This window comes from Dama dama, chromosome 20, assembly GCF_033118175.1.
Source record: "Dama dama isolate Ldn47 chromosome 20, ASM3311817v1, whole genome shotgun sequence".
Lineage (NCBI taxonomy): Eukaryota > Metazoa > Chordata > Mammalia > Artiodactyla > Cervidae > Dama > Dama dama.
Genome location: NC_083700.1, coordinates 16,349,634 through 16,367,009, shown reverse-complemented (window position 1 = coordinate 16,367,009; position 17,376 = coordinate 16,349,634). Strand labels below are relative to the sequence as shown.

General features: G+C 38.2%; 1 protein-coding gene across 6 annotated transcripts in view; it reads right to left on the bottom strand.

Moving 5' to 3' along the window:
• LOC133040638 (GON-4-like protein) overlaps positions 1-17,376 on the bottom strand; it is an 86,435-nt gene that overhangs the window by 61,801 nt on the left and 7,258 nt on the right. For all 6 annotated transcript variants that reach the window (XM_061120612.1, XM_061120611.1, XM_061120606.1 and 3 more), the window contains exon 3: positions 16,399-16,590. In XM_061120612.1, the coding sequence (XP_060976595.1) occupies positions 16,399-16,590 (192 nt within the window). The remainder of the gene's footprint in view (positions 1-16,398; positions 16,591-17,376) is intronic.

The window sequence follows — 17,376 nt, the reverse complement described above, 5'->3', positions numbered from 1 at the left end:
GCTGCTCCATAAAAATCAGACTAGAATAAAGAAGGAAATCTAGTTTTTCCTTTTATGAAAAAGGTGGGATGTGGCTAAAAAACAAGGTATTCACTAAGGAGCAGATTTAATGAGGTAAGCAATAAATTGAAAGTAAATCTACACTGTAAATGTACTGTAAAGTGGATGATTTCAATAAAAATATGGGTGAGTTCTGTAATACCTGCATCACCAAAGCTGCTCTGGTATATGAAAAAAGCTGCTTAACAGCCCTGTCACACAGCCAGGACTTCTGATTCTGGCCACAACAATGTATTTTTTTATCAGATGAAACCTTCGTGCCAAAAACAACTGTGGAATTATATAAATCTATAAAATCACATTAAAGCAGAATAAAATATATACAACGTCTGAAGGCACTGGATAACAACCCCTACACACATGATTTAAGGCGCTGTCATCCTTCAGAAAAGGGAATCACACAAGGAGAATCCAAGCTGAAGGCAGCACTCTTGCTGGACTAAGTGATGAAACCCCAGAGGAGCCACCCACTAGAAATACAGGGCACCATCTAGAAATAAGTAGAAAGTTGAAACAAAGAAGTCTTAATATAGCATAAAACAAACACTAGGCTGAATTTTATTCACCCTCCAAAATTAGCTGCCTGCTTGAGGAAAACATAATCATCTCTGGAGAAAGATAACAACACCAAAGCCTCTAGAATTTTTCAGCCACATTGTCCACTATCCAATTGAAAATTACAGCATAGTAAAAACAGAACCAAAAGGCCAAAACACCAGGGGGTGGAGGAGGGTGACAGGTGACAGTAAAAACAAGAACGAACTGTGGGTGAGTCAGATGCAGGAAAAGGGATTTTTAAATAATTATGATTAATACATTCAAGAAAATAAAGGAAAGATGGAGAGTTTCACCAGAAACACAGAATCCAGTGCTAAATTGGCATGAAAAATTAAATAAAGTAGACACAGTAAAACAAAGAACTAGCGAACTAGACTACAGAACACCAGAAACTGATGCATGAAGGAAAAAAGAAAAGAATATAGAGAAAAACAAATATATACAGGACATGGTGAAAAAAATCTAACATATGTATAACTGGAATACCAGAAGAAAAGAAGGATAGAAATGATATTTTAAAAATACTGACAAGGATTTTTTTAACTGAGAAAATATCAAATCTCAGATTCAAGTAACTCTACAATCTTAAAGAGATAAAAAGTGAAAACCCACTGGTTTTCAGAAGCTTCCCTGGTGACTCAGTGGTAGAGAATCCAACTGACAATGCAGGAGATACAGGTTCAATCCCTGGTCCGGGACGATCCCACATGTCTCAGAGTAACCAAACCCATGTGCCACAACTATTGAGCCTGTGCTCTAGAGCCTGGGAGTGCAACTACCGAAGCCTGAGGACCCCAGAGTCCGCGCCCCTCAACAAGCCACCACAATGAGAAACCCACACACTCTAACTGTGAAGTAGTCCCCACTCGCCATAACCAGAGAACAGCCGGCGCACCAACGAAGACCCAGCACAACCAAGAACAAACAGATAAATCTTCAATGAAAAAGAAAAAAAACAAGTATCATGGGGTTTAAAACAAATGAAGAAGTAAAATACAGTATCAACACAAAAGGCAGAAACAGATACATGGAATAAAATTGTTGCAAAGTTCTTACACTGTTTGACGTGGTAAAAGTACTAATTTAAGATAGACTATAGTAATTTCAAAGACTGTATATTGTTAATATATAGAGCAACATATGAAAGAAAAATAAAAGAAGACAAAACTGGACTTCTCTCGGTAGTTAAAGAATCTGCCTCCCAATGTGATCCCACTCTTGGGCATATATACAGAGAGAAACATGGTCCAAAAGGATTCATACACCCCAATTTCCATTGCAGCACTGTTTACAAAAGCCAAGACATGGAAGCAACCTAAATGTCCATGACAGACGAATGAATAAGGAAGATATGGAACATACATACAATGGAATATTACTCACCCATTACAAAAAAATGAAATAATGCCATTTGCAGCAATAAGGGTGGAACTAGAGAGTGTCAAACTGAGTGAAGCAAACCAGACAAAGAAAGACAAACATCTTATGACATTTCTTGTATGTGCAATTAAAACAAAACAAAAACAATACAGATGAACATGAACTTATGGTTACCAGTGGGGGAAGGTGGAGGGGAGGTATAGTTAAGGAATTTGGGACTGATATGTACACATTGCTATGTTTTAAATGGATGGGGACTTCCCTGGCAGTTCAGCGACTAAGACTTCACACTCTCCATGCAGGGTGCCCTGGTTCAATCCCTGGTCAGGGAACTGACCACATGTCACATGCCACACTAAAAGATCCTGCATGCTGCAACAAAGATCAAAGACGCCACAGGAGAATGGATATATGTGTATGTATGGCTGAGCTCCTCTGCTGTCCACCTGAAACTACTACAATACTGTTAACTTGCTATGTTCCAACATAAAACTAAAACTTGAAAAAAAAAAATTCCACATGCCACAACTAAGACCCAGTGCAGTCAAGTAAGTAAATTAAAAAAAAAAAATGTTTTAATGGATAGGGTCTTCCTTGGTGGTCCAGTAGTTAAGACTCCACACTTCCACTACAGTGGGCACAGGTTCAATCCCTGGTCAGGGTACAAAGATCTCACATTCTATACACAGTGTGACCAAAAAAAAAAAAAAAAAGATAACCAACAAAGACCTACTGTATGGCATAAGGAACTTTGCTCAATATTGCATAAAAACCTCAATGGGAAAAGAATTTGAAAAAGAACAGATACTTGTACATGTATAACTGAATCAGTTTGTTGTACATCTGAATTAACACTGTTAATCAACTATACTCCAAATAAAAAATTAAAAAGAAAGCAAAAAAGTTGGTTCTTTAAAAAGACTGATAAACTGCTAGCAAACTTATCAACAAAAAAATAAGACACAAAAAGAGGACTTCACTAAAATTAGAAATAAAAAGATGACCTCAATAAAAATCTTAAAGACATTCCAAAATGAGTATTACAAACAACTTTGTATCAACATATTTGACAATTCAGAGAAAATGTATAAACTCCTTGAAAAACACAACTTACCAAAATGGAAACAAAAAGAAACAGGAAATCTAAATAATCCTATAACCATTAAAGAATTTAATCCAAAACTTAAAAGCCTTTTGACAAAACTCCAGGTCTAGCTAGCTTTCTTGGTTAATTCTTACAAAACATTTAAGAAAGAAATAACACCAGTCTTCTATAAACTCTTCCAGAGAATACATACTGATGAAAAATTTCCCAACTCATTTTATAAGGTCAGCATAATCCTAATACCAACACATGAAAAAGAAAAGAAAATTAAAACCAATATCTTCCATAAACAAAGACACAAAAACCTCAGTATATTAGAAAATCTAATACATCATGACCAAACAGGTTTATCCATGAAATGCTAATTTGCTTTAACTTCAGAACCCAATCAATGTAGGGACTTTCCTAGTGGTCCAATGGCTAAGACTCTGTCCTCCCAATACAGGGAATGGGTTCAGTCCCTGGTCAGAGAACTAGAACCCACAGTGCAGCAACTCAGAGTTTGCATGCCACAATTAAAGATCCTGCATGTCTCAACTAAGACTTGGGTGCAGCCAAATAAATGAATACTAAAAAAACACCCAAAACAATCAATGTATGTTATTAGGCATATGTACATGAAAACAGAGTTTTAAAATATGAAAGCTATATTGAATAGTAGTGGTAAGAGTGGGCACCCTTGTCTTGTTTCTGATTTTAGAGGAAATGCTTTCAATTTTTCTCCACTGAGGATGTTTGTTGTGAGTTTGTCAGATATGGCTTTTATTGTGTTGAAATATTCCTTCTATGCCTACTTTCTGGAGCATTTTTACATAAATGGGTGTTGAATTTCGTGAAAGGCTTTCTCTGCATCTATTCAGTAATCATATGGTTTTTATCTTTCAATTTGCTAACATGGTATATCACATTGACTGATTTGCAAATACTGAAGAATCCTTGCATCCCTGGAATAAAGCCCACTTGGTCATAATGCATGGTCTTTTAATTTTTTTTATTTTTTTATTTTTTTTATGTATAATTTTTTTTAATTAGTTGGAGGCTAATTACTTCACAACATTTCAGTGGGTTTTCTCATACATTGATATGAATCAGCCATAGAGTTACATGTATTCCCCATCCCGATCCCCCCTCCCACCTCCCTCTCCACCCGATTCCTCTGGGTCTTCCCAGTGCACCAGGCCCGAGCACTTGTCTCATGCATCCCACCTGGGCTGGTGATCTGTTTCACCATAGATAATATACAATGCATGGTCTTTTTAATACGTTGTTGGATTCTATTTGCCAGAATATCATTGAGAACTTTTGTATCTATGTTCATCAGTGATACTGGCTTGTAGTTTTATTTTGTGGCATCTTTGTCTGGTTTTGGTATCAGGGTATTGTTGGCCTCATAGAATGAGTTTGGGGATTTTCCTTCTGCAATTTTTTTGAAGACTTTGAGTAGGATAGGTGTTAGCTCTTCTCTAAATTTTTGGTAGAGTTCACCAAACTCTACCAAAGAATAGAGCTATCTGTGAAGCCATCTGGTCCTGGGCTTTTTTTTGCTGGAGGTTTTTAGATTAGCCACAGCAATCAGAGAAGAAAAATAAATAAAAAGAACCCAGACTGCAAAAGAAGTAAAACTCTTAGCGTACAAATGACATGATTCTCTACATAGAAAACCCTAAAGATGCCACCAGAAAATTATTAGAGCTAATCAATGAATATAGTAAAATTGCAGGATATAAAATTAATACACAGAAATCCACTGCATTCCTATATACTAACAATGAAAAATCAGAAAGAGAAATTAAGGAAACAATCCCATTCACCATTGCAACAGAAAGAATAAAATATTTAGGAATAAATTCACCTAAAGAAACAAAAGACTTGTATATAAAAAACTATAAAACACTGATGAAAGAAATCAAAGATGACACAAATAGATGGAGAAATACACCATGTCTTGGATTGGAAGAATCAATACAGTGAAAATGAGTATACTACCCTAAGCAATCTATAGATTCAACACAATCCCTATCAAACTACCAGCAGTATTTTTCACAGAACTAGAACAAATAATTTCACAATTGTATGAAACACAAAAGACCTCAAATAGCCAAAGCAATCTTGAGAAAGAAGAATGAACTGGAGGAATCAACCTTCCTGACTTCAGACTATACCACAAATCTACAGTAATCAAGCAAGTATGGTACTGGCACAAAGACAGAAATATAGATCAACAGAACAAAATAAAAACTCCAGAGATAAATCCATGCACCTATGGACACCTTATCTTTGACAAAGGAGACAAAAATATACAATGGAGAAAAGACAGTCTCTTCTCCAAGTGGTGCTGGGAAAACTGATCAACTACATATAAAACAATGAAACTATTACACTTTCTAACGCCATACACAAAAATAAACTCAAAATGGATTAAAGACCTAAATGAAAGACCAGAAACTATAAAACTCTTAGAGGAAAACACAGGCAGAACATTCCCTGACATAAATCACTGCAAGATCCTCTATGACCCACCTTGCAGAGTAATAGAAATAAAAACAAAAATAAATAAACGGAACCTAATTAAACTTTAAAGCTTTTGCACAAGGAAGGAAACTATAACCAAGGTGAAAAGACAGCCTTCAGAATGGGAGAAAATAACAGCAAACAGAAAAACTGACAAAGAAAGTGAAAATGAAAGTGAAGTCGCACAGTCGGGTCCAACTCTTTGCGACTCCATGGACTGTAGTCAACCAGGTTCCTCCATCTATGGGACTTACCAGGCAAAATACTGGAGTGGGTTGCCATTTCCTTCTCCAGGAGATCCTCCCAACCCAGGGACTGAACCCGAGTCTACTGCATTGTAGGCAGATGCTTTACCATCTGAGCCACCAGGGGAATTAATAATCCCCAAAATATACAAGCACCTCATGCAGCTCAATATCGGAAAAACAACCCAATAAAAAAGTGGGCGAAAGAACTACACAGACATTTCTCCAAAAGAGATTTACAGATGGCTAATAAACACATGAAATGATGTTCAACTTCACTCATTATTAGAGAAATGCAAATCAAAACTACAATGAAGTTATCATCTCATGCCAGTCAGAATCAGTTCAGTTCAGTGCAGTTGCTCATTCACGTCCAACTCTCTGTGACCCCAAAAACCACAGCACGCCAAGCCTCCCTGTCCATCACCAACTCCCAGAGTTTACCCAAACTCATGCCCATTGAGTCAGTGATGCCATCCAACCATCTCATCTTCTGTCGTCCTCTTCTCCTCCTGCCCTCAATCTTTCCCAGCATCAGGGTCTTTTCCGATGAGTCAGCTCTTCAAATCAGGTGGTCAAAGTATTGGAGTTTCAGCTTCAATATCAATCCTTCCAACGAACACCCAGGACTGATCTCCTTTAGGATGGACTGGTTTGATCTCCTTGCAGTCCAAGAGACTCTCAAGAGTCTTCTCCAACACCACAGTTCAAAAGCATCAATTCTTCGGCACTCAGCTTTCTCTATAGTCCAACTCTCATATCCATACATGACTACTGGAAAAACCATAACCTTGACCAGACTGACCTTTCTTGACAAAGTAATGTCTCTGCTTTTTAATATGCTGTCTAGGTTGGTCAAAACTTTCCTTCCAAGGAGTAAGCGTCTTTTAATTTCATGACTGCAATCACCATCTGCAGTGATTTTGGAGCCCAAAAAAATAAAGTCTGCCAATTTCCACTGTTTCCCCATCTATTTCCCATGAAGTGATGGGACCAGGTGCCATGATCTTAGTTTTCTGAATGATGATCTTTAAGCCAACTTTTTCACTTCTCTTTCACTTTCATCAAGAGGCTCATTAGTTCTTCACTTTCTGCCATAAGGGTGTGTTATCTGCATATGTGAGATTATTGATATTTCTCCCAGCAATCTTGACTCCAGCTTGTGCTTCTTCCAGCCCAGCATTTCTCATGATGTACTCTGCATATAAGTTAAATAAGCAGGGTGACAATACACAGCCTTGATGCACTCCTTTTCCTATTTGGAACCAGTCTGCTGTTCCATGTCCAGTTCTAACTGTTGCTTCCTGACATGCATATAGGTTTCTCAAGAGGCAGGTCAGGTGGTCTGGTATTCCCATCTCTTTCAGAATTTTCCACAGTTTATTGTGATCCACACAGTCAAAGGCTTTGGCATAGTCAATAAAGCAGAAATTCCTGTTTTTATGGAATTCTCTTGCTTTTTTTATGATCCAGTGGATGTTGGCAATTTGATCTCTGATTCTTCTGCCTTTTCTAAAACCAGCTGGAACATCTGGAAGTTCTTGGTTCACGTATTGCTGAAGCCTGGCTTGGAGAATTTTGAGCATTACTTTACTAGCGTGTGAGATGACTGCAATTGTGTAGTAGTTTGAGGATTCTTTGGCATTGCCTTTCTTTGGGATTGGAATGAAAACGGACCTTTTCCAGTCCTGTGGCCACTGCTGACTTTTCCAAATTTGCTGGCATATTGAGTGCAGCACATTCACAGCATCATCCTTTAGGATTTGAAATAGCTCAACTGGAATTCCATCACCTCCACTAGCTTTGTTCGTAGTGAAGCTTCCTGAGGCCCACTTGACTGCACATTCCAGGATGTCTGGCTCTAGGTGAGTGATCACACCATCGTGAATATCTGGATCATGAAGATCTTTTTTGTACAGTTCTTCTGTGTCTTCTTGCCACCTCTTCTTAATATCTTCTGCTTCTATTAGGTCCATACCATTTCTGTCCTTTATTGAGCCCATTTTGCATGAAATGTTCCCTTGGTATCTCTAATTTTCTTGAAGAGATCTCTAGTCTTTCCCATTCTGTTGCTTTACTCTATTTCTTTGCACTGATCACTGAGGAAGGCTTTCTTATTCTCTCCTTGCTATTCTTTGGAACTGTGCATTCAAATGGTATATCTTTCCTTTTCTCCTTTGCTTTTCATGTCTCTTCTTTTCACAGCTATTTGTAAGGCCTCCTCAGACAGCCATTTTGCTTTTTTGCATTTCTTTTTCTTGGGGATGGTCTTAATCCCTGTCTCCTGAACAATGTCACAAACCTCCATCCATAGTTCATCAGGCACTCTATCAGATCTAGTCCCTTAAATCTATTTCTCACTTCCACTGTATAATCATAAGGGATTTGATTTAGGTCATACCTGAATGGTCTAGTGGTTTTCCCCACTTTTCTTCTAAGTCTGAACTTGGCAATAAATAGTTCATGATCTGAGCCACAGTCAGAATGGCCATCTTCAAAAAGTCTACAGAAAATAAATGCTGGAGAGGGTGTGGAGAAAGGGAATCTTACACTGTTGGTGAGAATGCAAACTGGTACAGCCACTACAGAGAATAGTGTGGAAAGTGAAAGCTAAAGTCACTCCGTCATATCCGACTCTCTGTGACCCCATGGAATTCTCCAGGCCAGAATACTGGAGTGGGTAGCCTTCCCCTTCTCCAGGAGATCTTTCCAACCCAGGGATCAAACCCAGGTCTCCCGCATTGCAGAAAGATTCTTTACCAAATGAGCCACAAAGGACGTTCAAGAATACTGAGGTGGGTATCCTATCCCTTCTGCAGCGGATCTTCCCGACTCAGGAATCCAACCGGGGTCTCCTGCAGTGAAGGCAGCTTCTTTACCAGCTGAGCTATCAGGGAAGCCCTAGGGGAACACAAAGGGCCGGGCGTGCAGGACGCGGGGTGTGGAGCAACACACCCCATGTGGCCGCGGCAGAAACCCACAAGGTGAGGAAGGGGTAAGGAAGGCGATGCCAGGGGCCCACGGGACCTGCCCCGCCCCCGGCGAGGACGGCCGACTGCCCACGCTCGGTGCATGAGCGCACTGTGAGCCACCATGGAGGCGCGGAAGAACAAGGGGGCAACCCCGCCCTTCCCCACTGGGGGCCCTGGCACATCCACCCACCCAGGGGCAGGAGACATTGTAGCCGGTCCAGATTCCTTAAAAAACTGGAAACAGAACTGCCATTGGACCCCACAATCCCACTGCTGGGCATACACCCAGAGGAAACCAGAATTGAAAAAGACACATGTACCCCAATGTTCACTGCAGTATCATTTACAATAGTTAGGACATGGAAGCAACCTAGATGTCCACTGGCAGATGAATGGAGAAGGAAGCTGTTGTATATACATACCATGGAATATTACTCAGCTATAAAAAGGGATGCATTTGAGTCAGTCCTAATGAGGTGAATGAAACTGGAGCCTATTATATATAATGAATGAAGTAAATGAGAAAAAGAAAGACAAATACTGTATATTAAAGCATATATACAGAACTTAGAAAAATAGTAGGATCCTACATGCAGGGCAGCATAGGAGACACAGATACAAAGAACAGACTTTCGGACTCAGTGGGAGAGGGTAAGGGTGGCATAATTCAAGAGAATAGCACTGAAACATGTATATTACCATATGTAAAACAGATGACCAGTGCAAGTTCAATGCATGAAGCAGGGCACCCAAAGCCAGTACTCTGGGACAACCCAGAGGGATAGGATGCGGAGGGAGGAGAAGGAGGGGGTTTCAGAATGGGGGACACATGTAAACTGTGACTGATTCATGTTGGTTGATGTATGGCAAAAATCATCACAATACTGTTAAGTAATTATCCTCCAATTAAAATAAATTAATTTAAAAAAATAAAATATGAGAGCTAGGAACTTCCCTGGTGGTCCAGTGGTTAAGACTGCACTTCTAGAGCAGGGGGTACAGGAACTAAGATCCTAAATGCCATGCGGTATGGCCAAAACATGATAAATAAGTAAAAAAAAAAAAAAAAAATTAATATAAATAAATAAAACATGTAGAGCTAAAACTGACAAAACTGAAAGGAAATATAGACAAATATACAATTAAAGTTGGAGACTTCAATATGCCTTTCTCAATAACTGTCAGAATAGACCAAAAGAAAATCAGTAAAAATAGAGAAGACCTGAACAGTGCTATCAATCAACTTGACCTAATGACATTTATAAAACAGTGTATCTCAAAACAAAAGAATACATATTCTTCTCAGATACATAGGGAGGAGCTACCAATAAACATTATATTGGGGCCACAAAATTAACCTCAATAAATATAAAAGTACTAAAATCATACAAAGTGCAATGTGAATTCAAGGGAATTAAATTAGAAATCAGTAACAAAAAAATAACTGGAAAGTCTTCAAATATTTGAAAATGAAAGAACACACTCCTAAAAAGTCCCAGTGGATTTTTGTTTTACTATTATAAGCCTTATGGTACTCTGTAACTATAAAAATTACTTTAACAAAATCAGGTTCTAAAACAACACAGAATAGTACTCCAGTTTAGTTCAGTTCAGTCGCTCAGTTGTGTCCGACTCTGCAAGCTCATGGACTGCAGCATGCCAGGCTTCCCTGTCTCCAATCCTGTACAGAAAATTCGAATGTGTGTGTCCCCCACAAAATTCATACTCTGAAAGCCTTACCCCCAGTATGGCTATATTTGGAAATGTGTCTTCTAAGGAAGTAATTAAAGTTAAATGAGTCCACAAGTTAAATGAGTGGGAATCTATGATCCCACAGGATGAGTGTCCTTATAAGAAGTGATATCAGAAAGCTCACTCCCTCTCTCACACACACGCACCAAGGAAAAGGTGGTGTGAAGTTATAACAAGAAGGCAGCTGTCAAAAGAAGAAAGTTCTCATGAAAACTGAATTTACCAGCACCTAATACTGGACTTCCCAGGCTCCAGAACTGTGAGAAAATAAATTTCTGTTGTTTAAAAGGAAAACTGATACATCCTGTAGTAGTATTAGAAAAGTTTCAAATCAGTGACCTAAGCTACCACTTTATGAAACTAGAAAAAGACCAAATTAAACCCAAAATAAGGAAACAATAAAATAGTAGACAACAGCAAAAACCAGTGAAATAGAAAACAGAAAAGTAGAGAAATTAATGAAACCAAAACCTTGTTCTTTGAAAAACTTCTAGCTAGAGTGATTAAGAGAAAGATATAAATTAACAGCATCAGGAATAAAAGAACAGATACCATCATAGATCCTGCAGACATTAAAAAGATGACAAAAGTGGTTAAACATGTGCCTGCCAACGCAGGGGACACAGATTTGATCCCTGGTCCAGGAAGATCCCACATGCCTCGGCAACAAGCCCATGAGCCACAATGACTGAGCCCGTGCCCTGGGGCCTATGAGCTGCAACCACTGCGCCCACGCGCTGCAACTACTGAAGTCCATGCACCCGCCTGGGGCCCGTGCTCCACAAGAGAAGCCACTGCAATGAGGAGCCCAGGCACCACATCTAGAGGAGCCCCTGCTCACTGCAACTACAGAAAACTCAAAAGCAGCAACAAAGACCCAGCACTGCCAGAAAATAAAGAAATAAATAAACCTTAAACAAAATAAAGACGACAAAGTAATATTATGAAAAACTTTGTACCAATAAATTCAACAACTTAGATGGAACAAATACCTTGAAAGACACCAACTGTCAAAGCTCATTCAAGAACAAATATATAATTAAATAGCCCTTTATCTGTTAAAGAAATTGAATTCATAGTTAAAAACATCCTACAAAGAAAACTCCTGGTCCAGATGGCTTCATTGGTGCATTCAATAAAACATTTAAAGAAGAAATAAAATCAATTCACAAACTCTTCGAAAAACAAACAAAAACAAAAAAACACACAGAAGAGGAAAGAACACTTTCCAACTCATTGTATGAGGTCAGCATTACCCTAATACCAAAACCAAAGACATTACAAGAAAACTACAGACCAGACACATAAATCCTTAACAAAATATTAGCAAATCAAATCCTGCAATTAAAAAAAAAAAACACCTATATCATGATCAAGAGTTGATTTCTCCCTGCCATGCAAAAATGCTCTGAAATTTGAAAATCAATCAAGATAATTCACATCAACAGACTAAAACAAAAGATAATCTCAAGAGATGCAGAAAAAACTTTTCATAAAATCCAACATCAAGTCATGATAAAAACTCTCCGCAACCAGGAATAGTAAGTAGATAACTTCCTCAGTCTGATAAACAATAGCTATAGACCAACGTCCTACAGCTTAGTGGTGAAAACTGAGTGCATTTCCTGTAAGAGATCAGGAACAAAGGAAAAGATGACCACTCTCACTACAGTGATAACTTATTCACAGATTAGTCGACTCAGTATTGTTAGGATGGCAACTTTCCTAGCACTTCCTGGTGGTCCAGTGATTAAGACTCTGTGTTCTCAATGAAGAAGGCACAGATTCAATCCCTGGTCGGGGAACTAAGATCCTGCATGACCCACAGTATGGCCAAAAAAATGGCAATTTTCCCAAATGGATTCATAGATTCATTATCAATCAATAGCATAGAGAATATTTTTGAAGAAAATGACAAGTCAATTCTAAAATTTATATGGAAATGCAAAGTACCTAGAATAGCCTAATGTATTAAAAAAAAAAAAAGGTTGGAAGATTTATGACTACCTGATTTCAAGACTGTGTGATATTGGTGAAAGCTTAAATATTAATACATAGATCAACAGAATAGAACAGAGAGTCCAGGAAAGACTCACACAAAATTGCCAAATGACTTTTTCACATAGATGCAGAAGTAATTTAATGGGGAAAGAAATCTTTTCAACAAATAGCACTGAAACAATTGGACATCCATAAGCAAAAAAAGAATCTCAAATATACCTCACACATTATATAAAAATTAACTCAAAATGGAGCATATACACCTGAATGCAATGTGTAAAACTACAACTTCTAGAAGAAAACAGGAAAGAAGCCTTCATAGCCTTGGATTAAGCAAATGTTCCTTGACACAATAGGAAAGCATAAGCCATAAAAGTAAAACCTGAAGTAGCTCCCCATGGCTAACACTCTTAACAATTCAGGCAAAATAAATCATGATAAATGGCACTGTAATTCAAATAATGAAACAAATATGCATGAGTCCACACTCATATAAAAACTGAATAAATAAATGAGGGAGAAGAGGCTGTTCTTCTTTACAGAAAAATTGCAATTATTAAACGTAAAAGGAATGACAGAAATAAAAATCACCTTTAGAACAACACAGTAACTGCTGCAGGTGATCAATAGCGGCTAAAACTAGGGGGGGTTAAGTTTGAGGAGAAATAAGAATATATGCATAGTTTCAAAGTATCTTGTGCAAAATATGTAGTAATTACAAATGGAATATTGGCAAACAACAGAATAATAAACAAACATTTCACCAAAAAGTATCTACAAATGGCCAATAAAAACATGAAAATATGCTTTCTATCATTATTCATTGGGAAAATGCAAGTTAAACCATAAGGAAATACACCCAGTAGAAGAGACAGAATTAAAAAGTATGTTAACTGCTCACAAGGAAAGATTTATTTCCCCATTAAATTACTTCTGCATCTATGTGAAAAAGGATGTGGACCAACTGTAAATCTCATACATTCCTGTTGGGAATGTAAAATGGTACAGCTACTCTGGAAAACAATTTAGCAGGTTCATATAAAGTTAAACATAGACTCATTGTAAGACCCAGCAAAGTCACTCACAGTCATTTTCCCAAGAAAAACAAAAACTTATTTCTATCAAAGAACTGTATGTGAAGGTTTACAGTAGCTTTAATTGTAACAAGTATAAACGAGAAAGAACCAAAATGTCCATCAACTGATGAACAGATAAACTGTGGTACACCTATGCAATAGAATACTACTCAGCGATGAAGAAGAACAAACATGAATTAACCTCAAAAGCATTACACAAAGTGAAAGATACCAGATGCACACAGTACTATAAATCAACTATACTTCAATAAAAATTCAAAAAGATACCAGATGCAAAAGGTTCCATACATACTATATAACATCTATACATACCACTGTGTGTGCTAAGTCACTTCAGTCATGTCAACTCTTTGTGACCCCATAGACTGTAGCCCACCAGGCTCATGTCTCTATGGGATTTTCCAGGTAAGAATACTGGAATGGATTGCCATTTTCTTCTCCAATGTATAACATTGTAGAAAACACAAGATTATAAGAAAAAAATTGAGATCAGTGGTTCCCAAAGGCTAAGAATGAAGGACTGCAAAGGGGGATGAAGGAACTTTTGGAGTGAGAGAAATGTTCCATATATTGACTGTAGTAGTAGTTACACAAATATATACACTTCTCAAAACTCACTGAAAAAATTTTATTGTATTGAAATCCTACTTCAGACTTCCCTAGTGGTCCAGTGGTTAAGAATCCACCTGTCAGTGTGGGGGACATGGGTTTGATCCCTGGTCTGGGAAGATTCCACAAGCCATGAAGCAACTAAGCCTTTGTACCACGACTACTGAGCCCATGCTCTAGAGCCTGCCGACCTCAACTACTGAAGCTCAAGTGCCTGGAGCCTGTGCTCCACAACAGAAGAGAAGCCGCCACAGTGAGAAGCCCTCATGCCTCAACAAAAAGAAAGTCCGAGAGCAGCAAAGAAGACCCAGCACAGCCAAAAATTTAAAAAATTAAAGATAAATTTTTAGTTAAAAAAAGGAAATTACATTTCAATAAACCTCAACATTTAAAAAGAATCTATGTAACTCTCCACATTAACAGAATAAGGGAGGGAATTCCCTGGCAGTCCAGTGGTTAAGATTCAGCACTTCCACTGCAGGGAGAAAGAGTCTGATCCCTGATCAGGGAAATAAGATTCTGCATGCTGTGCAGACCAGCTGCAAAAACAACAAAAATAAAAAATAAAGGAGAAAAACCATATGATCATCTTAACAGAGATTTTTAAAGAGCTGCTGCTGCTGCTGCTGCTAAGTCGCTTCAGTCGTGTCCGACCCTGTGCAACCCCATAGACGGCAGACCACCAGGCTCCCATCCCTGGGATTCTCCAGGCAAGAACACTGGAGTGGGTTGCCATTTCTTTCTCCAATGCATGAAAGTGAAAAGTGAAAGTGAAGTCGCTCAGTCGTGTCTGACTTTTAGCGACCCCATGGACTGCAGCCTACCAGGCTCCTCCGTCCATGGGATTTTCCAGGCAAGAGTATTGGAGTGAGGTGCCATTGCCTTCTCCATTTTAAAGAACATTTAACACAATTCAATATGGGATAAAATGCTCAGAAAACCAGGAAAAATTTTCTGTAATCTGATACAATAATATATCCATAAAAAGCTTATCACTATCATTATACATAAATAGGAATACTGAACACCTTCACCCAAGTTCAGAAACAAGACATGGATATCTACTATTAACAGCTTCTAATTTACACAGCAATGGAGGTCTATTACTTGCAACAAGAAAAAGAAATCAGAAGTGTTCACTTTAAAACTGTTTGTTATGCTAAATAAAGAAGTCTTTACTCATTTGTCTGTATATGTTATATTTCACAATAAAAATATATTTCAAAAAAACTTGAAGGAGGCCTAATTCTTTTTCTTTTCTTTTAGGAGGCCTAATTCTATGACCTAGCAGTTCCACCCAACAAATATCAGGCACCAATGTTTACCAAAAGATTTCTAGTACAATGTTCACAGCAGCACCAATCAGAGTAGCCTACAACTGGAAACTATTCAAATACTCATTAAGAGTTGAATGAATAGGGGGCTTCCCTCATGGTACAGTGGCTAGGAATCTACCTGCCAATGCCGGGGACACAGGTTGGATCCCTGGTCTGGGAAGATTCCATGTCTGGTGGACAACTAAGCCTGCACACCTAGAGTCTGTGCTCCGCCACACGAGAAGCCACCACAGTGAGAAGCCCAAAACGAAGAGCAGCCCCCTCTGACAAAAACTAGAGAAAGCCTGAACACCAGCAAAGATGCAGTGCAACCATAAAGAAAGAAAGAAAAAAAATTTTTTGAAGAGTTGAATGAATAAAGAAAATGTAGAATATTCTAACAATGGAATACTATACAGCAATGAAAATGCAAGCACATGCAACAATGTGGACCAATTTCATTTAAACATAATGTTGAATGGAAAAGGCAGTCAAAAAACATACATTCATAAGATTCCATTCATATAATGTACAAAACAGGGGAACTAATCTATGCTGCTTTGAAGTCAAGATAATGTTACCCATGCATGAGGTGTCAGTGATAACTGAAAGGAAGGACTTCTGGGTACTGGTAATACTCTATTTCTTGATCTGGTTGCTGGTTATATGGGTGTATTCAACCTTTGAAAGTTCAGTGAACTTGGGTATCTTGAAATATTTGCAGTTTTCGGCCTATTATAGTTCAATAAAGAGGGGGGCTTTTTAATTAAAAGAAAAGAAAAGAAAGCCTACCCATTGGAATAAAGAGTCCACCATCCTCTGTCTCTTCCTCAGCTTGGTGAGCTAGAGTCCTGAGTGGCTTTTCTTGAGGAGAGGCACAGACATCTGGCTGAGATGATTTCCTAGGTGAGGCTGCAGGTTTTGCAGAGTGGCTGTCTGATGGCAAAGTAGGCATCTCCCCTCCAGAATGCATTTGAGATTTTCCTGAAAGAATCACAAATACTGCTCAACATTTTGTCCATTCTCCATTATACTCTGTCGTAGAAATCAGCATCTTGTTATAAAGTCCTTTGTAGTTAGATTACTTCAATAATGATGCATTTACTACACAGGCATTCCTCTCTCTTAAAGACAGTGTCCTAAGAAAAATACTGAAATCAAAGCTCAGGTGCTATTTACTCACCCTTAATGTCAGGGAACTGAACTAAGTAATTGCTAAGATCTTTCTAGTTCTAATATATTTTTTGAGCTATGCACTTTTTCCCCATGAAAAAATCATATTCATAATTGTAGGACAGGGAATGTGCTCCTGATGACAAAGCGACATTTTGTATAGATGATCATTAATACCACATTTAATCAACTATAAACGATACATGTATCAACTATACATATCTAATATATATCAATGATTATATGTCAACTATAAATGATACATATATAAAAAATGTCCTAAACTTTCTGACTCTGTAAATCAATCTTACGGAGCATTAGAGTAAAAATCACCATAACACTGTAAACACATGGTTACACAGTTCATTATGCAACTTTTTCCTTTCCTCACCTCAGCTCTTTTTGGTCTTTTTGGTCAAGCCTCACAGCTTGCGGGATCTTAGCTTCCCAATCAGCAATGAACTCGGAGACCTGGCAGTGAGAGCACGGAGTTCTAACCGCCGAACAGCCAAAGAATTCCCTCCTCAAGTCAACTCTTAATAAGTGCTACCTTTCTGTCCTTTCTCCATGAGGGACATTAAAAAGACAAAGAAACAT